At 40.6% G+C, this 24,690-nt stretch overlaps 1 protein-coding gene across 1 annotated transcript in view; it reads left to right on the forward strand.

Annotated features, from left to right (window-relative positions):
• The window catches only part of pclob (piccolo presynaptic cytomatrix protein b), a 78,531-nt gene that overhangs the window by 25,126 nt on the left and 28,715 nt on the right, over positions 1-24,690 (forward strand). Inside the window, exons 15-22 of the mRNA XM_063004354.1 lie at positions 747-1,493; positions 1,909-3,450; positions 4,762-5,526; positions 6,787-7,818; positions 9,452-10,471; positions 17,422-17,584; positions 17,681-18,075; positions 19,016-24,653. Of these exons, the coding sequence (XP_062860424.1) occupies positions 747-1,493; positions 1,909-3,450; positions 4,762-5,526; positions 6,787-7,818; positions 9,452-10,471; positions 17,422-17,584; positions 17,681-18,075; positions 19,016-24,653 (11,302 nt within the window). The remainder of the gene's footprint in view (positions 1-746; positions 1,494-1,908; positions 3,451-4,761; positions 5,527-6,786; positions 7,819-9,451; positions 10,472-17,421; positions 17,585-17,680; positions 18,076-19,015; positions 24,654-24,690) is intronic.

Below are 24,690 nucleotides of genomic sequence, written 5' to 3' on the forward strand. Positions count from 1 at the left end.
GTAATACCTGCGCTGTAGTGGTCCTGTAGGGGTCCTGACCATTAAAGAACAGGGTGAAAGCAGGCTAAAAAAGTATGTAGAGAAACAGATGGACTACAGTCAGTAATTGTAGAACTACAAAGGGCTTCCATATGGTAAGTGGAGCTGATAAAATGGACAGCGAGTGTAGAAACATGTTAAATGTGTCATACTTGCTGGTGTCTATACCTTAAATAAAATGGTTTGGACATATCTACATTTTCTTAAGTTGTATCCTTGGTAATGCTGTAATGTAGCGGTCACTGCACTTGATATCTAGCAGGCAAAACACAAAGTTCAGAATTATATGGGGTCATCTAGTTTTTGCTCTGAACCAGGAACTATATACTGAACTGACATTAAAATAACCCAACAGATGATATTGGAGACAGGGATTACCAACCAAATCCTCTCCAGAATGCTTTTTAATCTAAATATATGCAAGCAGTGATACTGGCAAGGTATTAGAAAAGCAGTCCAATATTTTACTACTTGAAATATTGGACATGCTTGGTCTTGGTACTAATCCAAAACAAATGTGACTTTTCTGCAAACTCAGCCCAGGTCAAGAGCACCAGTTTATAAATTCTTATCGTTTAATAGATTTGGACAAAGCTTTGTTTGTGTAGTGTGAGTGTGTGTAGCGGGGTGTGTGAGCACTAATTGTAAATGTATACATGTGCAACTGTCTTGTAATTTTACCAATAATCTATTTTATGGGTTTACAGGTAAAGGAATGGCTGTGTTTGAACTGTCAAATCCAGCGAGCACCAAAAGCTCCTCCTGCACTTCCTCAATCACATAACAAAGTACCTCCTCCAGCATCACCCCAGAAAAAAGAGGCTCCTGCTGCAGGTACTCCAACGAAGAATCCAAGTCTTACAGCAAATGCCAAAGACGAAAAACCAGGTGTATCTGCAAAACCAGCTGATAAATCTGTTCCAGTGGAGCCCCCAAAATCAACTCTTTCTCCATTAGTACAAAAACCTCCACCTGCCAAGTCTGGTCCATCACAAAAGGCTGAACCTCCAAAGGAAGAGTCGAGTTTCTTTGGTTTTGGTTTTGGCAGAGCTCGATCACGTTCACCATCTCCTCAGCCTGATGTCTCTGCTGTTCCTGGAAAGGTTCTCGGCTTTGGCTCATCTTTTCTCAGTTCTGCATCCAATTTGATCTCATCAGCTGTTCAGCTGGAGTCTTCCACAACTCCACCAACGTCTCGCAAAGGATCTATTAATTCACAGACTTCTGGAAAAACCACACCTACACCTCCAACATCTCGCAAACAGTCTTTAGTCCAGAAGCCCGAGGTGAAGAAAGAACCAGAAACTAAATTGGAAGGTCAGCTGGCAGGGCCTGAGTTCTCTAGAGTTTGCCCACAATGCAAAGCTGATCCTCCTAAAAATGCCATCTGTAAGGAATGCCAAAACACACTGTGTAGCCTTTGTGGATTCAGTCCCATGTCACCAAAAACAGAGGTAAGACACTGTAACTACTGTTCTAATACCAGTGCATCTCATTAATACACATTATATGACTTAAGGTATGTGGACCCTGTCTATAAGGGCAAAATGAAATAGAGCTGACTCCCTCTTCACAGCTATAACACTTTATTCTGTGTGTTTGTGGAATTTTTTATTAATTTAAAAGAGCATTTGTGAGTTCAGTTGTTGATGCTGGACCAAATTCATACATGAGGTCTAATTCAAGTCAGTATGGACCTCAGCTGGTGCACAGAGCTCTAGTCATGCTGTACAGAAGAATAACTTTTCCAAACTTAATAATTAGGCATGTGGTCCACATTCTTTTGGCCATGTAATGTCTTTTACAGTTAAGGTAAGTTAAACTGCATGTCTGTGCTTTACACCAGTGATCTTTTTTATTACTCAATAGGTTGAGAAGCAGGTGTGTTTAACCTGCCAGAAGAAGCAAGGGTCAGGACCCCCTGCTGTACAGCCTCAATCAGAGGCAAACAAAGTACCTTTATCAGAACAAGTTATGGAAGCTCCAACTCCAGAATCTACATGGAAGAACACACGTCTCCCAGAAGGCACCACAATGAATGATCAGAAACCAACTGCAGTAGTAAATCCAGAAGATAAACCTAAACCAGAGGATAAACTAAAGCCAGAAGTTAAACCTAAGCCAGAGGATAAATCTAAACCAGAGGATCAACCTAAATTAGAGGGTAACCCAAAACCAGAGGATAAACCTAAACCAGAGGATAAACCTAAACTAGAGGGTAACCCAAAACCAGAGGATAAACCAAAACCAGAGATTAAAACTAAACCAGAGGAAAAACCAAAACCAGAAGTTAAACCTAAACCGGAAGATAACCCTAAACTAGAGGATACATCTAAACCAGAGGATACACTAAAGCAGGAGGATAAACCAAAACCAGAAGTTATGCCTAAACCAGAGATTACATCTAAACCAGAGGGTAAACCAAAACCAGAACTTAAACCTAAACCAGAGGGTACACTAAAACAGGAGGATAAACCAAAACCAGAAGTTAAACCTAAACCAGAGGATAAACCTAAACCAGAGGTTAAACCTAAACCAGAGGATAAACCAAAACCAGAAGTTAAACCTAAACCAGAGGATAAACCTAAACCAGAGGTTAAACCTAAACCAGAGGATAAACCAAAACCAGAAGTTAAACCTAAACCAGAGGATAAACCAAAACCAGAAGTTAAACCTAAACCAAAGGATAACCCTAAACTAGAGGATACACTAAAGCAGGAGGATAAACCAAAACCAGAGGTTAAACTTAAACCACAGGATAAACCAAAGCCTGAAGTTAAACCTAAACCAGAGGATAAACCTAAGCCAGAGGATAAACCTAAACCAGAAGATAAACCTAGTCCAGCAGAGTCTCAGAATTTCACTGCCACCCCCTTGATACCAAAACCTTCTCCTGCCAAATCAACAACAACACAGAAAACTGAAGCTGTAAAAGAGGAATCAGGCTTCTTTGGTTTCAGTCTTGGTGGTCGGTCACCGTCTCCACAGCCTGATATTTCTGCCGTTTCTGGAAAGGTTCGAGGGTTTGGTTCCTCCTTTCTAAGCTCAGCATCGAATCTGCTCTCATCAGCTCTTCAGGATGAGCCTTCCACCACACCACCAACCTCTCGTAAAGGTTCCACAGTCTCTCAAAGTTCTGCTAAAACCACTCCGACACCACCCACCTCCCGCAAGACCTCCGTATCAAAGCCACAGGAAGAAAAGACAGAAATGAACATTAAATTAGAGGACCAATCAATGGGGTCACCTTCTCTTGAGGAAAAAGATAAGCATCTTGATAAGTCAATGAAACCTTGTCCTATCTGCAAGGTGGAACTTAAGAAAGATCCACCCAACTACAATACCTGCACCGAATGCAAAACCCCTGTGTGTAATCTGTGTGGATTCAGTCCTATGCCACAGAAAACTGAGGTACATTTACATACTTTATATAAATAATTGATGTCACATAGCCATGCTATTATTTCTCCCCCAGGATACTATTATTCTGCCACCAAGCTTTACAGTTGGCGCTATATTAGCCAGCTGTAATGCTTTATAGGCATCTCTTAAACCCAGTCCACTACACATCTACTCACTTTAGCTGCCCATCTTTTAACCGGGAGAAGGAAATGTGATTCAATAATGCCAGTCCTAGCTATCCGTCATTTACTTCCAGTGAAATTTAGGACTGATTTATTATATTATAATAAGTATTATAGCTGGTTTTAAGGCCTTCACTGGGATGGCACCATCCTGGTAACCTAATGCTTTTGAAAACATCAAGGTCTAAGCTCAAGAGCAGAGGTGATCGAACTTTTGCAATAGCTGTTCCGTTATTATGGAATAACTTGCCTTCCCAGATTAGGACTGCACACACAATCACTTGGTGTTTTTTAGTCAGTGCTGAAGACACTTTTTATTTTGGCGTTTAACACTGGTTAAGAGGTGTAGCGATTGGAATTAATAGTTTTAATATGTACTATGTTTTAGGAATCATGATTTTGTGAGATTAGATTTATCTGTATCCTTGACAGTTTTACACTGATCAGCCACAACATTAAAACCACCTCCTTGTTTCCACACAAACTGTTCATTTTATCAGCTCCACTTACCATATAGAAGCACTTTGTCCACTCTATTAGACACTCCTACCTAGTTGGTCCACCTTGTAGATGTAAAGTCAGAGACGATCGCACATCTATTGCTGCTGTTTGAGTTGGTCATCTTCTAGACCTTCATCAGTGGTCACAGGACGCTGCCCATGGGGTGCTGTTGGCTGGATATTTTTGGTTGGTGGACTATTCTCAGTCCAGCAGTGACAGTGAGGTGTTTAAAAACTCCAGCAGCGCTGCTGTGTCTAATCCACTCATACCAGCACGACACACACTAACACACCACCACCATGTCAGTGTCACTGCAGTGCTGAGAATGATCCACCACCCAAATAATACCTGCTCTGTGGTGGTCCTGTGGGGGTCCTGACTATTGAAGAACAGCATGTAAGGGGGCTAACAAAGCATGCAGAGAAACAGATGGACTACAGTCAGTAATTGTAGGACAACAAAGTGCTTTTATATGGTAAGTGGAGCTGATAAAATGGACAGTAAGTGTAGAAACAAGGAGGTGGTTTTAATGTTATGGCTGATCGGTGTACATACTATGTTTATTTTGATTTGATGTTCAAATGCACATGTTAAACATGCATAAGTATTAATACATATCATAATTAATTTTTGACAGTTGAAGGAGTGGCTGTGTTTAAATTGCCAGATGCATCGAGCACCAGGAGCTTCTCCATCACAGTCTCAGCAACAGCCTGAAAAAGTTCCTCAACCAGCGTCACAACAGAAAACCACTGCTGGAAACCCAGAGGAAAAACCTGCTCAAGTAGGTACACAGCCTAGTTTGCCTGCTACTAAAAAGCAACAAGCTGAAGCTGCTCCACCACCAAAGAATGAGCCTCTAAAGAAGGAGTCAGGATTCTTCGGTTTCGGTGCTGCTCGTTCCCGGTCTCCATCTCCACAGCCGGGTGTTTCGGGGAAAGTGCTAGGTTTTGGATCATCCCTCTTTAGCACAGCATCTAATCTGATGTCCTCAGCTGGGAATGATAAACCTTCTACAACTCCACCAACTGTCCGTAGAGGATCCACAACATCTCAGACATCTGTAAAGACCACACAGGAGACTTCTGATTCTTCTAGGATAGGATCTGTAGAGCCAGAAAAAGTTCAGCACATCAAAACATCAACAGACCAGAAAGTATCTGCTGTCGCGAGGAAACAAGATGACAGTAAACCAGATGAAAAGCAAGTGCCGACTGCGAAAGAGGCAAAAGATTCTCAAAAACTGGCAGAACCTAGTAAAGCACAGCAAGTGACCTGTCCTCTGTGTAAGATAGAGCTCAATGTGGGCGCAGATGATGTACCTAACTACAACACCTGCACTGAATGTAAGAACACTGTGTGTAACCTCTGTGGATTCAACCCCGTTCCACATAAGACTGAGGTAAGATGATTGTCTGAATTTTTGCATTAATTCTTATAAACTCATGAAACACAAACAAAATATACATGAATTATTTACAGTTTTGTCTGAAAAATAAATTATAAATCATTGTAAGGAATATCTGATGGAACTGCCTTTATGATTAACATTTTTCAAAGCTGCTGATCAAACTTACATACAACACACACTCACTTTCTTAACCGCTTATCCAATTAGGGTCGCGGGGGGTGAGGGTACGCCTATGCCAGCTTTTCAATGGGCGCAAGGCACACAGTAACACCCTGGACGGGGCACCAGTCCATCGCAGGGCAGACACACACACACACATACACACACTCATTCACTTATAGGGCCTAATTCACCTGATTCAGTGTCTCCAATGAACCTGACTGCATGTCTTTGGACTGTGGGAAGAAAACCGGAGCTCCCGAAGGAAACCCACGCAGACACGGGGAGAACATGCAAACTCCACACAGAAAGGACCCAGACCGCCCCGCCTGGGGATTGAATCCAGGACCTTCTTGCTGTGAGGTGACAGTTCTACCCACCGAGCCACCGTGCCGCCCCATATGAAAGCATATTATGATAAAAGGTCATAGGATGAAAGATCAAATAATAATTTTTTGTACTGTTTTGCATTTTATGTCAAAGAGAATTGACAGATCACGTACTGTCCCAACTTTTCTGGAATTAAAGCTTGATAGGGCTCAGGTGATGGATTTTTTTTTCTATAAAAGATGTAAAACATTTTAAATTCCTTTTAATAATTGCAAGCTGTCCAGAACCTAAAATAGGAACCAGATGAATGATCTTCCCTCAACAATGTTTCACAGACCTGGTGTTTCCAAAAGTCAGGTTATGCCACAGCTTTTTAATTGGGTTATGGTCTGGATCTTGGCTTGGTCATTCCAACCTTTGTTTTGTTTATATACAGAACAGTGGAACATCCTGGTCATCTTTTGAGATCTCTGAGACCTCCTTTTGAATTGTACATTGTGCTGTTGGTGCGCTCTTTGCAGAATGACTACTCCTAGCAGGAACATTACTTAACAATATTTTAGAGATATTTTAGCTTTATAAGTCTATCTATCTGTAATTGCTTTACATAAATAGATCTGTATTGAGAGGAGCAGCCACTAGTGGGTGACAGGGCACCTCTACAGCCCATATCTTCTAATCACATTTTAAACATGTGTTTAAAATGCATTTGTTGGTTTATAAGTCCTGTCATGTGTATCCACTGTTTTGACATGTCTACAGGTTTGCGAATGGCTTTGTCTAAGCTGTCAAACACAGAGGGCATTAAAGGAAATGGAAGCACAAACCAAACCAAGTGTTGTGTCCACCACAGCACCATCATCAGAGTTACCTCAGGTTCAAGCTCCACTAAAATATAAACCTGCTGCAACCACCACAGATCAAAGTAAATCCTCGGTTCTACCTTCTGTCCAAAACGATGACGTTTTAATTAGAGACGCAACTCGAGAGAAAGAGGCCATAAATGTGTTCGAGGATAAAGATTTACAAAAGGAAAAAAACCAAGGTTCTTCCATCTCTCCACTTTCATCTGAGCAGAAACCAGCTGCTATTAAAGAAACAATCAAGGTTTCAGAAACACCGGAGAAATCTCAAGCCAAATCATTAGAACAAGAACCAGAAACCTCCAAGCAAGAATCAGGTTTCTTTAGCTTTGGATTTGGCAGTACCAAACCTCAGCCTGCACCACCCAAAGCTTCTGAAACCAACGCTGGCAAGTTCTTTGGCTTAGGAGGCTTGACTGAGACACCCTCACCACAATCTGTCTCTGCTGTTTCTGGCAAAGTTTTAGGTTTTGGGTCCTCCATCTTTAGTTCAGCATCTAATCTGATCTCATCATCTGTCCAAGATGAGCCCTCTACAACACCACCGGTTTCCAGAAAGACTCCATCAGTTTCACCGACATCTATCATAATGGCCACACCACCCTCTTCTCGTAAAGGTTCAACAGTTTCACAAGCTTCCCAGGATACCAAAACAGATGAGAAGTTAGAAGTCAATACAGGGTCTTCAGAAACCGCTACAGATTTACAGAAGCAGAAAGAAAAGATATCAGATGAAAAATCAGAAGTCAAGATAGTCAAACCATTGACTCCTCTACCCACAGCACCTAAACTGATTGAATCTAACTGTCCCATTTGCAAGGTAAAACTGAACATGGGACAAGAAAATCCACCTAAATTCAACACCTGCACTGAATGCAAGAACGTTGTCTGCAGTCAATGTGGATTTGATCCCATGCCTGATCAGGTCAAGGTGAGAAAATAGGCTGATATCAGCCACTACACACAGCACATGTAAAATTAAATCTAACCTGGTATTCACCCCTTACTGTACCTACACCTCCACTCTTGAATGACATTATTAGCCTTGGAAACAGAAAAAAATGTTAGGAAAATGCTAATAATAAAAATTAAGGATAGTTATAAGATAACAAATGTACAATATGTTAACAGAAATCACCTTAAATTTTTTGTAGGTGATACAAAAATGATACAAAATGAATGTAAAGTTGGCAATGCATAAATTAAACTTAAAACAAATTACTAAATAATCAGTCAAATATTGCAAATTGCATTTATCAATATTGCAGTTATTTTTTAGAAAAAGTATGACATGTAAACAAGTCTATCTCTCTACCCCAGCACTTAATGTGCACTTTACTCTAATGAGTTCATGAAGTGCTTTTTGAGTACAAAGACTGAAAACAGTTTGATTAGTGATGTAGGTTTTATTAATCAGAGAAGGCACATAGCAGTTCAAAGACAACATGACATTTATTGTTTTATGTACTGTTATAATAAAAAAGATATGGATTTATACATTTGAACAGCTTCAGTCACTTATTATGGCCACCACTTTGTTACAGTTTACATTTACATTGTCGGCATTTAGCAGATGCTTTTATCCAAAGCGACTTTTATGACTGAACACAATTTTGAGCAATCGAGGGTTAAGGGCCTTGCTCAGGGGCCCAACAGTAGCAACTTGACAGTGATGGGGCTTGAACCGGCAACCTTCTGATTACTAGTCCAGTACCTTAACCACTGAGCTACCACTGAGCTACCACTGCCCAGTTAACAATTTAGCATTAGCGTTGCTATTTGAGAATTTTTTCTCAGCTTTGTAAATGCTCTTAATATTTTTACAAATGCATATGGGGACCTAAAATACATTTAATTAGCAATTAAAATAAATTTACAAAAATCGATTAATAAAGTTGATATGATAAAACAGTAAATAGCTGTTCTGTGCTGTTTTCAATGTAAAAACCATAATTAATCCCCGTTTTATTTTATTGTACCTGCTGTTCCAACTTTTTTGGATTGGGGTTTGTGCATAAACTAGTCAGTGTTAAAATGGCTCTAATAAATCAGTTATCTCTCTCTCTCTCTCTCTCTCTCTCTCTCTCTCTCACACACACACACACACACACACACTCGCTCGCTCTCTCAGCACTTAGTGTGCACCTTACTCAAATTAGCGAGTTTATTAAATGAACTCTGTATAGACAGACATGATTGGGGAGTGGGGGATTTGGGTGGCTGAAGCCCTGCTATGAATTGCCACCACATTCAAATTACATATTAGAAATTAAATGATTTCTAAATTGACAATTCAAGTTAGTAAACTGTTGCTTGGGCCCTGAATTAAATTAAAAATTTTAATTTGCATCGGTTTGTTCATATTTCAAATACATACTGTATGTGCTATCATTTTCTTTGCATATTATATTCTTTTTATAATAGAATATTATATTATAATCTATTAGATTTTATATTATTCTATTCTATAATAGAATATATATTATAATCTATTAGATTCTGCGTATCATCATAAATTACCATCAAATGAAACATGTAGTGATTTAGTTTTAATTTTTTTACAGGTTAAAGAGTGGCTTTGCATCAATTGCCAAATACAAAGAGCAGCAAGAGGACCAGAACTTCCAGAAACTCCCATGTTGAAACCTGTTCTGTCAGGAAAGGATATTCAGACACATATTACAGTGGATACAGCAGCTGAACCCAAACCCACTGATCCATACAGTCTACATGAAGATAAAATACAAGGTCCTGACCTTCTATCATCACAGAAAGGTGCCTCAAACCCAAACTCTCAACACAATACAAAAGAGCAGTCACAGGAAAAGGCTGTACAAGAGAAGGAACCTGCAAAATCTCAGCAGCCATCAACACATGTTACAGCATCCCCAGCCAAATCTGCTCCACTTTTACAAGCTGAGGCTCCAAAGCAGAAATCAAGCTTCTTTGGATTTGGAGCGAGCGATGAATCTCAGCCTCCTCTTTCTAAGTCTCCTGATTCAACATCTGGGAAGCCATTCAATTTTGGATTGAGTGAGAAAGCCAGGTCACGATCACCATCACCTCAGGCCATGGCTGTCACTGGCAAGGTCTTTGGATTTGGATCCTCTATTTTTAGTTCTGCATCTAACTTGATCTCATCAGCCGTTCAGCAAGAGCCAGCTTCTTCTCCATCCACTTCTCGTCAAAGTTCTACAGTGTCTCAGTCTTCTGTTAAGACTTCTACACCTCCTGCTTTTCACAAGGGTTCTACAGCCTCCCAGGCCTCTGTAAAAGTGAATCCTGTAGAGTCTAAATCTCTTCTATCAAAGAAAGTGAGTGATACACTAGAAGATAAGAAAAAAGAAGGACCTTTGCTGGTCAAGACACAACCTCATACTGCAAATCCTGAAGTTAAGACAGAACTTGTGGAGGAGACAGTTGCTGCTAAAGCTCCTTTAAAGGCGAGCCAACCCACCTGCCCTATCTGTAAGGTGGATCTTAATGTTGACTCAGAGAAACCTCCGAACTACAATACCTGCACTGGATGCAAGGAGATGGTGTGTAACCTGTGTGGATTTAACCCCATGCCTCACCTCACAGGGGTAAGTTATCTGTCTGGTGTCTACATGGTTTGCTGTGTAGTCTAGATTAAACAAGCGTCTACATAAATGTCTATTAATTGAACTTCCTGTGTACTTGTTAAAGTAATAAGCTGGCTTCAGACAATACACCAACCAAGCACTATTTTTTAATGCATTTTCTCCCCATTTTCCTCCCGATTTCGCGCTCTCAATTTTGTCTTCCCCTGCTGAGAGATGCCAGATTGCATCCGAGGAGAGCACGTCGCTGTACACACCTCTTCCGACCCATGCATTCTGCACAGGCGTCTCTTCCGCCAATCAGGGTCCTTACACAGCATATGAAGACCCACCCACCCACACATAGTCCCCCACCCTGAAGATACGGTGGCCAATTAGTATCTGCTGCAGGCACTGCCAATTATGCCAGCTAGATGGCGCCCAGCCGACCGGTGGCAACACAGAGTTTCAAACCGGGGAGTTCAGAAACTCGGTGCTGGTGTGCAAGCGGAATATCCCGCTGTGCCACCTGGGCGCCAACCAAGCACTTTATTAAGTACAAATATGTGATATGCTTACAGTGATTCTTTAATAAGCCTCACCTTACCTACTCAAAGTCACTCAAAGTCCTATTCTTAACCAGGAGAGAAATCATTCATTGAATCTCGTACGAGGAAAGCACCCAGACCAGACACCAAGTCTGAATGCCTTCCTCGTACGAGATTCAACGAATGATTCTTCTTCTGGTTAAGTCTTTCTATTAGCTCATAGGATACAAATGGTGGAGAATGCGGGCACAGAAATAGCGTCCCTCATATTTTGGATTATGTCAGAAATATTCTGATAGTAATTAGGGACCAGAAAACAACAGGAGGAATTAAGGACCTAACATACACTTCCTTTTTCTCGTACGAGGAATGCATTCATACTTTGACTTGGTGTCTGGTATGGGTGCTTTTCTTGTACGAGATTCAACAAATTATTCTTCTCCTGGTTAAGTCTTTCTATTAGCTTATGGGATAGGACTTTAAGAAAAAACCTAACACCTACCATACAATAATCTTTGTGGGAATATAAATGACTGACTATAGCCCGTTTGTTGCTCTGTACACTTAATTACCTCCCTGCACCACATTTGTCAGTTAAAACAAACCCCTTAGTCACCCCACTGACCAGATGATGCTTGGGAGGTGGAGCAATTTTAGCTTCGCAGTGACATTAACATGGTAATGACAGCAGTGTGTTGTTTTGGTATGGGTGTATCAGGTGCAGTAGTGTTGTTGTTGTTGCTCCTGACTGGTCATGTGACCTCATATATAGCACATATAGCATATAGCACTGCTAGTGTTAGTAAGCATCAAACATTGGCTACAGGACCATATAACACAGTTAATCCACGTTTGGGATTAACCTTTACTGGCATGGAAAGTAAACAAATACCATGATCCTAAACGAGCTTTGCCCATTACTGAAATGGTAGATGCTCACTTAACACTTAGGCTTACTGTTTTTGAGCACGTTTTGAGCATGTTTTCCATCAAGATAACTTAGATATGGTGATGTTTTGGTTTTTTAGTGTAGAACCACACCACTGCCTCAGATGTTGACTTTTGTAAAATGGTTGCAGACTAGGTTTCCTTCTCAACCTTTCTGCAGGCTATTTGCTGATATACAGGGGTTTGGAAGGTTTCCTGTTGTTTTAGAGATCTGGCATTGACATTTTCATTTCCTCCTATAACTGCAATTTTTTCAGACATTTTGTTACTTGCCGACTAGAAGCACCTTGATTTATTTTTATGCTTTCCTCTGCTTTGTAGGCATCAATTAACTTAGCTCAGCTGCTTAGAGGCTGATGACTGTTAAGTTTTAGTAAATTGTTTAGCCAGTTCATAAAACTGTCTATTAAATTGACAGACTTAAATTTAAAATGACAATATTGTATCTGCTGTGTGAGATCTTTCAATTTTTTTTTTGTATAAATCATACAAATCATTGTATACAGGTTAACTGCACATTAACATTTGATAAAATAATTTTTTATATAGTTTTCAATTTGCTTATCCTGTACGTCATTATACTTCTACTTTGTTTAGAAGTTGGCTTAAGCAAAGAAAGTGTTTTAATTAAAGGGAGTTTAATTGATATTTTTGTGAGTGGAGGCAGATTTGTGTGGTAGCTCAGTGGTTAAGATATCGGACCAATCAATAGCTTAAAGTTTATACTGTCATAATTGTAAGTCACTTTGAATAAAAGCATTTAATAAACGCTGTAAATGTAAATGGAGGCTATCCGACATGACCTGGACTGGCAGGTTTCTCTCATGTCTGGCTTATAAAATCTATTATACCCACACAAGGCTGTCATCATTCTATTGTGGCTTTAATTAGTGCTTCACAAAAGCTTCTGTTAAAGGCAGGTGGTCAGTAGAAGCACTCAGGGTCAGTAGAGATGACAGAGATATCAACATTTATTCAGTTTTCTCTGATGCAGTGATGAGTTTTATTTAAAAAAGAGGAATTTTATATACTTTATATTAATTAGGTGTCCTTTCTTTTTTGTAAAGTGGACAAAATGTTCATTTGTCAAGCAGGCAACCACCCTTAAAAATGTTAAATAAAATATGATATTCATAACATCACATGTTTAGGCTGATTAAATGTTTCAAATGATCACATTTGCACTTGTTGAAACTGCTCCACAATGAAGAAAATACACAATATTTCCAAATGTTTTTTGGACACCTGATTATGAGCTTGTTGGACATCCTATTTTAAAACCGTTGCCAATAACATGGAGGCCAAACTCACTTCTTAATTTCACCACATATTTGTTTCTATAACAGCCTCTTGAACAGCAACTTTCCTGGAGAGATTTTTAACAAGATTTTGTAGTGTGTATAGGGGAATTTGTCCCCATTCAGTCCAAAAAAACATTTGTGAGTTCAGACACTTAGGGTTAAAGCTAAGGCCTTACTCACAATCCCATTTCAATTAATAATAATAATAATAATAATAATAATAATAATAATAATACACGTTGTTATACAACTGATTGTCATCAAGTTATGTTGTGTGTATTGTCATTCAAGCAATTATTCATAACACGGCGTAACACTGCAGATCAGCCGCAGAGTGTGATCTTCAGCTGTTTCTAAAGCTAGATGTGCTGGACTCTGGTAGACCAGGCATCCTGAGTTTGAACTGAACGTGTCATTTACGTAACTGGATGTGCAACGATAGTCGGTTTAACTGAGGTGAATGAGGGTTGAGCATTAACATGATGGGATCTGCAGGAGCTGGGAGTAGCTTCATCCACATTAAAAGCAAACATGCTATTGGAGCACAGATGTTGATGGAGATGTGGGTTCCATTGCATTTAAATTAGTCTTGTTTATTGTACAGTGAGCTGTAAAGATAGGAAAACTGAGTAGAGTATAAAATGAGTATAAAGCATTAGTATGTGGTGAAGGGAATCCAGTGGCCTGCACAGAACCCTGATCTTAACCCTATCTAACACTTGTTGGATACATTGTAGTGTTTATTGTGAGCCAGGCCTTCTCATTAAACCACAGTGTCCAAGTGACTGACCTTACATTTGCTCTTTTAACTACTTATTTTGTGTGTGTGTGTGTGTGTATTGCCTGTGATCAGAACAGTGTATAGTGTAGTAAGAATTAGGAGAGTGTGTGGAAACATCAGGTGTGTGTGTGAATACCTCATGAATAATAAATGTTTGATAGAAGGCAGCTAGATCTGGTTGGCGTGAATGTGTATCAGCAAACCGATAGGAATCAGATACAGGTTTCACTCTTAAAGTAATCCTCAGTCCTAAATCATGTTTATTAGATGTTTAACACCTTCTAGCTGATAAGCATATGTGCATAAGTCAAAAGTTTCTATACTTGAATATGGCATGGCAGTCTTAGCATTTCAAAAGGTTCTGAAATATATACCGATTAGGCATAACATTATGACCTAACTGACTGGCCTGCGGCTATGCAGCCCCACCTTTCTGACACCTTTCTATCAGAACCAGCATGAACTTCTTCAGCAATTTGAGCTACAGTAGCTCGTCTGTTGGATCAGACCACACAGGCCAGCCTTCGCTCCCCATGTGCATCAATGAGCCTTGGCCGCCCATGACCCTATCGCCGGTTTACCACTGTTCTTTACTTGGAACACTTTTGATACATACTGACCACTGCAGACCAGGAACACCCCACAAGAGCTGCAGTTTTGGAGATGCTCTGACTCAGTCGTCTAGCCATCACAATTTGGCCCTTGTCAAACTCGCCCATTTTTCCTGCTTCTAACACATCAAATTTGAGGATAAAATGTTCACTTGCTGCCTAATATATCCCCCCCACTAACAGGTGCCGTGATGAAGAGATAATCAGTGTTATTCACTTCACCTGTGAGTGGTCATAATGTTTTGCCTTGTTGGTGTACATCCAATTAATATACATCCAGTATATCTAAAAACAAACGCATACACCCATCATACCCAGAGCCCACTGTTCTGGGTGCAGTGTTATGATCTAGGGTTGCTTCAGTTGGTCAGATCTAGGCTGAGCAATGTTTATGTGGCAATGAATTAAAGTCAGCTTACTACCTAAATGTACTGACCAGGTTTTCCCATCAATGGATTAATTCCTTCTTAATCAATGCTACAATTCATCTGGTTAAATTGCACACTGCAATCAAATCTAAATAGTGGGTAAGACAAGGATCAAACCCAGGTCCGTAGGTCCCTGTTTATAATCAGATTATAACTTTGCAGGTAAACTAAGGAGAACCAATACAGATTTAATTCATTATCAGGTTAAACAATATACAGTTTCTGTGCTTTCTGTCAGAATGGAGTGGGTGTGTTGGATACGAGACTGCAGACATGGTAACTTGGCTTATTTCAGACTAGTAGGTCAAGACTCTCTATTATCATTAGACCTGATTTATAGCGAGAGTGCCAGTGCGGGGGCTGTTGAAAGTGCACTATATTAGCCAGCTACATCCGTTGCCAAATGCAGCTGCCAGAAAATCAATACGACTCCATGCAGGAATCTGCAAGTGTACAGACTCCAATGTAGAGCACAATGCAGCTTTTATTTAATCAAACTGTTCAATGCAAATCCACTTCACTTGTCAGGCCGGCTCACTGACAGAAAAGTCCTAAAGCAATGTAGGTAGCTTTTATAAGCAGGCTGAAGGGTGATGCACGATATCTAAGAATTTTATACAAAGGGAAAGTGCGTCAGAGGTAAATGTGCTTTTGAAGAGAGCTGTGCTTCCTTAGCTGTCAAAACTAGATTGCTCTTAGTACACATTCACATGCTCACTCATTCAGAAGAGATTGTAGCTTTCAGCAGTGCAGGGGAAGGAAGGTTGACTTATGAAACAGATGAATAGCTGCTAAGTGTGTCAAAGCAGATAAAACGCTGTTCAATTTTCCAAGATGTGTATGGATGTGGAAATCCGTGCCCATTCAGTCAAAGGAGCATTTGTAAGGTCAGGCAGTGATGTTGGAGGGCATGGGGGTGCAGATGACTGTGTCGGTTCCTCTTGCATTATTGTGACACCCTGCTTTCATTAATGCTTTATCTCTTTTCTGTTCACTTTCTTAATTGTGGCCTGAAGATGATTTATGTATTTAATTTGTTACCTTGTTTTTTGCTATTTTAAATAAAGTACTTTTATTTTCCCTTTACCCCTTAGAAAAGTGTTCTACCTTGATTAAGCATCTTGCACTTGGGTTCATTTTCACTTCTTGCAGGTGCAGATAATAAATAATAAATAATTCCGATTTTATTCCCATTTTGGCCATACCAGTGAACATTTAAAATGGTGATGAAACTAAAGTGTCTATTTGGCATTTGCTTATTTGTGTGGTGTTGTTGGCTGATATTAAAACGGATTGTATATTAATTATCTGATGTTGCCCATATAATAATTTTACTTTAAATAGACTTCGATGTTAACCAGTACTGGTTTCTCGCTTTAAATCCATTTCATTTTCATTAAACATTGATAAACATTTACTTTTAATTTCAGAAGATAAGAGGACGCCAAGTTGAATTGTGTTGAACTGCTCTTAAGCTACAAATGAATCATTCAGCACCCAGTTCATTTGGAAATTAACAGTATTAAGTACCCGCTTAATGACATTAGTAGAGTTCAAACTGTGAACAGTGCAAAAGGACACAGCGCTGTTTTAAAAGTGAAAATTAATACCTGTGTGTGACTGTAACACTGTCTGATTGCTTTCCAGTCCAAAATGGCTCAGTAATTTTATACAAATTAACACATTCAGAGATCTGATTCTCCCGATTCTTAATCATGTATTGTAATAGATAGTGGCTTGAATTGGCCTGACTGCATGTCTGTGAACAACGCCAAATAGCACCATAGCAGCTCAGTGATGCCCTGATCCAGGTCTGAAAGAAGATTCCTCATTGCCGTGATGAGATTCACACAAATTGGAAAAGCCTGTGATTTCAGTTTTTTACTTACATACATGGTGTGTCTTTTAATCCAGGACTCACTGGGTTGATGCTTTTGTTTTTTTATTGACCTTTGTTTCATCATTTTGTTTATGTCAAAGATTTTTAACTTTAATTTTGTGTTCATTGAGATCTAAAGTGTGATTCAAGTGTTTGCTTAATTTTAGTCTTTCTCACAAGTGTGGGGAATGACTGAGACCCTGCAGTGGATTGGGCCCCTGTTTGGGGTATGGCCTTGCACCCAGTGTTTCCCAGTGCAAGCCTGTTTTAGCCACATCTAGCAAAGTATTAATTAATTAGTAAAAACAAAAAAACAAGTAAATACAACAGCAAACTACATTTTTGTTGTTTGTTTTCTTATGCAAATGTTAATGCTTCTTAAGTCAGTACATAGTGATGATAATAAAAGCAAAGTTTTTGTTACCTACAGTAAATATCAGGCGAACAAACTAAATTTGTGTTCATTTCTGTTTTACAGGCGGAGTGGCTGTGTCTGAACTGCCAGACTCAGAAGGCCCAAGCGGGGCCACTGGGAGACTTCGGACAACCTCCTTCACTGTTATCTGTTTCGAGCACTAAGCCTTCAGGTTTACCTACAGGACAAACAGTGAAAACCTCAGAGACGACTCAAGCTGTTGAAAGTACTCTCTCTACAGTAGTTAAAGCTGTAGCTGAAAAACATCCTGGTTTAGAAAATATCTGCTTGACTTCTAATAAATCTATTTCTGTTCCTCCAGCATCCGCAGAGAATAAAGATGTTCAGCCGGTTGAAGTTGGTGACAAAACACTTGAGTTGAAACCAACAATTAAGGAGGAAAAAATACCTACAGAGGAAGTGACACATGGTATCAGCTATAAGGAGCCACAGGCTGTTAAAGAAACAACCTCTTTGCCGGCTGTTCCTGAAACAATACCTGAACCTGCTTCAGGTGCTCCAGATTTTACCCAGACAACATTTGCTCCACCTGGAGAAGCTGTCAACAAAACACCAGAGTTGATCACAAATGCAGTGCAATCAGCAACTGTGATTGCTAAGGAACCAACACCAGCTGTAGACACTCAGCAAGTGATAAAACCTAATATGCCTGGTGTTACGCCTTCCGAAGAGGATCAGCAAGCAGTGCCTATTGAGGTAAAGTACACTATCATTTTTAAATAATAGTAGTCAATCTTTTACAAATTAATTATGAAGTAATTAATAAAAGTCAATTCACCTTATGCCTAGTTCACACTACACAATTCTTAGCCTGATTTTTGCTTGCCGCCTGGTCGGGAGCAACTCGGCGTTCGCTTGGCGATCAAAACTCGGCTCTCAATCGCTATGTGTGAACTGCTCAACAACTCGATCTGAGCGACTGAAGAAATATATCTAGCTGGTCAAATATCTGGAAATGAGTCGCCCAACTGACAATGAGCGCTATGTCGAACAGCCAATGAGAACGGGGTGAGGGGAAACGCAGGGGAGGAGTTGTAATAAGGTGGGACAGGGGCATAATATAGTTTATATCAGAATACATCGGCACACACACAAGTTTTACAGTATTTCTGACCTTATCGTTCACTACAAAACATAACAACAATGTTGCATTGCAAAAAATATTTATTAACCTCCAACTCACTATAGAACAATCCATGCTGGTCACGTAGCCAAATCCACTCAGATTAATTTATTTTTTCTCTTTTATTTTACGCTACACATCAGCGCACAAAGTTTGATCGTTCGCTACTTGTTGACGTGCATTTTTGGACGTGGTATCATTAAACCTCTCGTCACGTCTCGCGTTTGTTTTCGTGACAAAATGTAGTTTGGGAGACCAGAGAAGCTCGCCTGCGATTCCAGTATGAATCCCCCTATCACTGATCAGTCGTGTGGTGTGAAAGCCACACCGACTTGAAAGACTCCCGATTACAAGAGATCCAGTCATGTAGTGTGAACTGTACAGTGACCTGACGACTTGGAAAGTTGTGTAGTGGGAACTTGGCATTAGACAGTGTGTTACATTAAAATAAACATTTAGAATTTGCATTATTTATAATTGCAGAAAAAAATAATACACATATTTGTCACACAGGCAGGAAAAATGGAGGAAGAACCCACGCTTCAGTTAGATGAGGCTCGTAACCTGGAAAATACACCGCTGTCAGTTTCAGGAGATGAGTCAAACGATTTGAATGTGGACGGCAAAAAAGAGCAAAAAGAACACGATACAATAACAATTTCCCCTGAGTCATACAGTTCAGCTGAGGAAGAGCTTAAAGAAATCCAAAGGGCCGTTGAATCATCTTTGAGGGAAACCGCTGCAGACTTAGATCATATTAAAGCAACACTTATCGCAAAGCAGTATCCTGGCTCGGCAGAAAGCACCAGAGAAGAAGAAACTTCACCACTCAGCCCAGAATATGTGGACGAAGAATTCATGCGTGCAAAGCTCATGCAAATGAGCACAGACGAGGATTTGGAATTACCTGATCAGCAAAGTGACATCGGTAAACATCGAGTACTGCTAAAACTTCCTGTCGGTTTAATTACTGAGGAGGAGAGTTTAACCGAGGACTCAGATAGGTCTAAGGATGATGGATCCTTTAGTATGCAGGCATCTTATATCACACCTGGAACTGCATCACCTACATCAATATCCTCATTCGATGAAGAAAGTGGTTGCGTCCCAGGTCAAAAGATGGAACGTGTAGTGGTCAAGCATCAAAGGAAAGTGAAGCATTGGCAAGGTCCATCTCAAACTGAAGAGGAGTCTTCTGAGGAGGAAAAAGATTACAAAATGAAATTATATGAGCAGTCATCTTTCTCTAACATTTTCGAGACAGAACGAGGAGACACTATTAGCCACCGACCACAACCAAAGGATGTTATATATCTAGCTTCTGAGAAACCATTAAAGACTGCAGAGGAGGCTTATGAAGAAATGATGCTAAAAGCTCAATATTTCTCTGATATGTCAAGAAAAGTAACCCCACCTGAGATTGAGCCACTCTACGGAGGCATGCTGATAGAGGACTATGCTTACGAGTCATTAGTGGAGGAACCGGCACAGGCTTCAGCAGGTGAATGTGGGATTCCTGACCATGACTTTTTGACTACTGTATTTGTTGAAGATACAGTAAGAAAGCTCAGAACACCAGATGAGGTCTATGAGGAGATGCATGCAAAGAAAGAGCTCATGCTAGAAAATCAGTCGACTCAGCAGGAACACACTCGGAGAGATTCTTCAGTCGCTGACGTTTGCTATGTGACCATATCAGAAAATGACGAGATCCTAGTTGAGGATAGAAAACTCTCAATAGGGGAAGAAGAATTTATAACACCAGAAACAAGTCCTTCAAAATCAAGTCCTCTGACTCCTCTATCTCCAATGTCTCCTGAATCTGATTCCCCTGAAGTAATTTTAATTCCCTCCAGTGATGAAGAGGAGGAATTCAAGGATGAATATGCAGCTGAACCTTTGGAGATTGTTATGGAACCTTATACAGCAGAGGAAACATCTCAGGAGTTCTCTGTTAATAAAGCGCTCTACCCTATTCCTGACCTGAAAATTACCCAGTGCTCTTCTGGTGAAGAAGAACCTGAGGATGAAGATATAATTACTCAAGGGCATGAACCCGCTTTGTCAGGTGACATTACTCAAAGTGATGACAGCTCTAATGAAGATGCTTTGGTTACAGAATCTTTAGTTGAGTTACCAACAATAGAGTCTGAACCCACATCTGTGGTATGTGAAGTTCCTCCGTCAAAACTTTCTTTAGAACAAGTGTCTTCATTTTCATCCTTTCCGCTTACAGAACGGACTCCAGACCAAGAGTCCATTCCAGTCACACACATCGCTGACTGTTCAACTCTTGTATCTGGTGCTGCAACATCTCCAGGTTCATTAAATGATTCTGAATCAGAGCCAGAACCCCCAGTCTTGGTAGGACCTCCTCTTATTGCAGGTTCTCTTGAGGAATCAGTTGGTCCTATTCAAGTTTTAACATCTACCCAGCAGACGGAGGAACTGGCTGGGGTGTCTGTTACTGAACCACTATTGGCTTCAAGGCCATCACAAGTTTCTTACGCAGGAGATACTAGTGTTCCTGAACCATCTTTAATTTCAAAACAATCCAAGGTCACCATACCAACTGAAGTGTCTGTTTCTAAACCACCACTAGCTTCGAAACCTGTTCTCACCTCAGCGTCTATCTCAGATTCTGTCATTGTTACAATACCAGAGCGAGAATCACCACCGTTGGGGGCTGCATCTCCAGAATCAGCTGTAGAACCAACTCCAGTGGTCGAAAATGTTACTGCTGCGTCAACTGCAAGTTCTGTCTCAAATCAAGCTCTGGCTATCACAGCACAAGTTCCACAAGTTTATTCAACAACTTCTGTTCAAACATCCAGTGCTATGGTGCCATCTTTAGAATCAATGTCTACGCTAGTGTCAGCTGAAATAGAACATCCATCTCCTGCCATCATTCCAGGACCTGGACAACCAGATGTTGCTCAAATTCCACATCTAGTTACTACAACATCTGATTATTCAGTTTATACTATGAGTCGGCCACTTATTTCTTCTCCTCATGTTCCAACAAGTTCGGTGTTAACAACAGATGTTCTCACTTCAACCGAAAGCACATCTGTTGCAGCATGTGTTCCTTTGTTTTCTGTGGAACAGGCCTCTGTTTGCCCACCTTTATCAAATGCGACAAGTTTAGGTGAGTCTCACCTTGAGTCCTTTACAGCTATAGCTGCAGACAGAACAGACTTGGCCCCATCTACAGTTTCTATTCAGATCCCGTTCCATGTTCCTGATACAGATATATCACATTTGGCTACAACAACAGTCCCACCACCTCCTGTTGTACAAGACATACCCTCTTCAGCACAGGTTTCTTCTATAAACACAACTGCTTTTGAAACAGTGTCTTCTCAACCCATTCAGTCAGTAATAGTAGACATAAAACCAGAGGAAGATAGTATTCAACCTGGACTAGATACCTTGAGTGGAATTACTATATTACCATCTCAGACCATGATAGCCATTGAAGTTAATGGTGTTAATGCAGAAGCTGATCCTCATATTAAACTGACAGCTGGTATGCCAAGTGAATTCACTTCTCTGTCAACAAAACCTGAATTTCAAGTGATAACTGTCCCCCGTGAAAGAGCAGATAAGCCAGTAATTGAATTTCCACCACCACCTACAGTTTCACCACCAGCTTTACCCTCTGACAATTTGCCTAAGATGCCAGTTCCAATGCCAGTAGGCTTTACAGATACTCATGAGTCTCTTACAAGTACAACCAGCCAAGCACCTGGTGCAATAGTGAAGCAAGCTGTATCCCCAGTCCATAAATCACCACCACCAGTTCCTCCGAAGCCATTAAGTAAACCTGCCGGTTTGGTATTTAGTCACAAAAGGCAAGAACCTATAACTGCTCATATAGGTCATGCTGCAACTTTACCAAGAACAAGAGAACCCCCTAAAGTCCTTTCACTGTCTTTGCCTGCCCCGGTTGACAGTAAACGCAGTATCACATCACCAAAATCTCCGCTGTCACCAAGATTTGCCAAAACCCTGGAGACATATGTAGTAATAACATTACCATCAGAGCCAGGATCGCCAGTAGAATCTATTACAACCCAAGCTCCAATACGTAAATCATCTCTACCTACACCTAAGCAACAAGCTCTTCCTTTCTCTCCAACAGTGTTTACTGCTTCGCCAGTGACTACGCCACTGACCATAGTCTCAGCATCAGAAGTAGCAGCCCCTCCAAAAGTGATATCAGTGCCTGTTGTGACACCACCACCACCACCTCCACTACCACCAATTATATTACAAAATGTGCAGGTGTCACCAAAAGCAGTATTACATGCTGCATCTACAGTGATTCTCTCAAAAGCCGAGACAGTCCCATCAGAGATTGCTTCAGCATCAAGTGTGGTTTCACTACCTCATATCGGGGCATCACGTCTAGCTTTTGTGCCACAGATAGAGATAGCAAAGCCCCCAGTCAAAAAGGAAAGTTATCAGGAGGGAGCAATTTACTCTGCACCACCTGTAGCTGGGCCGACAGTGGTTTCGGCACCAATTGTTACATCGCCACATGCATCCGTTGTAGCACCAATTGTGACCGAAGTACCTACTGTCACCACAGAATCAACCATTAATTATGTAGCAAGTGTGTTCCCAAGTCAAGTAGCATGCTCCACTCAAATCGCAGCACCAGTAACTACGGTATCTGAATCACTGCTGACAAAAGAAGTGCCTGTGGGCTTGACATCTTCAGCCATTAAATCTGATGTTGATTTAAGGCAAGAGTTTGAACGGCAACTGATGCAAACTCCTATAGCAATTACCCATCTTCCATTGTCTACAGATAATCAGTCTATACAAGGGTTAGAAATGGAGGAAATCCTAATTGTATCAGCTTTAGAGGAGACAACTCCAGCAAAGAGTTTGTTCTCTGAGCATGAAAAACCTTTTGAATTACAACAAGAGGTGTCTGTGGTTGGTGCTCCAAAAGAAATACCAAGAGCACCAGTAGCAATTACTTCATTTGCACAATCAGTTGAAAGTCAAGAAATAAGAGCGCCTGATGACAAATTGACAGGCGTAAGTCAACTACCCTCTGAATTTGCGTCAATTGGACAGCACCAATATGCACGACCTAATCTTGTGGCGCAAGTGATTACGACTGAAGTCCAAAGAACTACCACTTTGTCTGTTGTACAAGACGGAGTAGAGGCTCCCTATGTGACAGGCAAAGTGCAGCCAGAAATGACAAAAAGTCAAACAACACTTAAACAGAATGGACAAATGCATTATCCTGGGAATGTTATTGACCTTACAGCCTTAAAGGTCAGTGTTTCAATGACTGAAAAGGGAATGGATCTAACAGCCCCTGTGTCAAGTCTGCAGAAGTTTTCAAATGATTCATGTGGTCGACAATCAACTGCTGTGCAGCCAGAGGTTGTAAATCTGACTCCTGCCACAACTATGTCTTTTGTGACAGACAGTATAACTGTTGTAACCTGCTCTACGACAATCACATATAATAATAAAGTCATTACAGTTGGCAGGCCCCTTAATTTAGAAAGTGGAACTGCATTGCCTCTGCCGTTAACCACAAACAATACATTTCAGCCACTGGCACAGATTATTTACCGACCAGTAAATTCCCAGCCAAAACAAACAACCTTTTCAGAGATTCCTATTAATCTATCATGTGGGGCTACCAAAACCACCGTACCTTCATCTTTGCATGTTACAACAGCCCCAATTACCTTCACACCTATTCATATGGAAACATCTGCAGCAGGAGCTATAGATCTCACAATGTCAAAACCGGTGAAAACGATAGTGGCATTATCTTCTTCCTCCGAGGTGGTTACAAGTGTCGTTGAGGACGATGATGCACCTATAGATCTGACAGCAGGGAGGCGAACAGTGTGCTGTGACATCCTCTATCGGCTTCCATTTACCTCAAGCTGCGGAATACAACCACCAGTGACCGCAGCGTCAGATAACCAGTTTGACTATCAGCATGATAATGCTACGACTGGAAAACTTGAAGATCTTAGTAATGTGAAAGTTTCTGAGAGTAATAAAAAAGCAACAGAGCTGTTCAGTTATGAGAGGAAAAATGGATTTGCTTACCAGAAGGAGGTACCAGATGTGGCAATTGATTTGACATCAGCAAAACTTTCAAAAGGTCAGTATTACGGTGTTGCAGTGCATGTTTAAAGCTT

Source organism: Trichomycterus rosablanca, chromosome 11, assembly GCF_030014385.1.
Source record: "Trichomycterus rosablanca isolate fTriRos1 chromosome 11, fTriRos1.hap1, whole genome shotgun sequence".
NCBI lineage: Eukaryota > Metazoa > Chordata > Actinopteri > Siluriformes > Trichomycteridae > Trichomycterus > Trichomycterus rosablanca.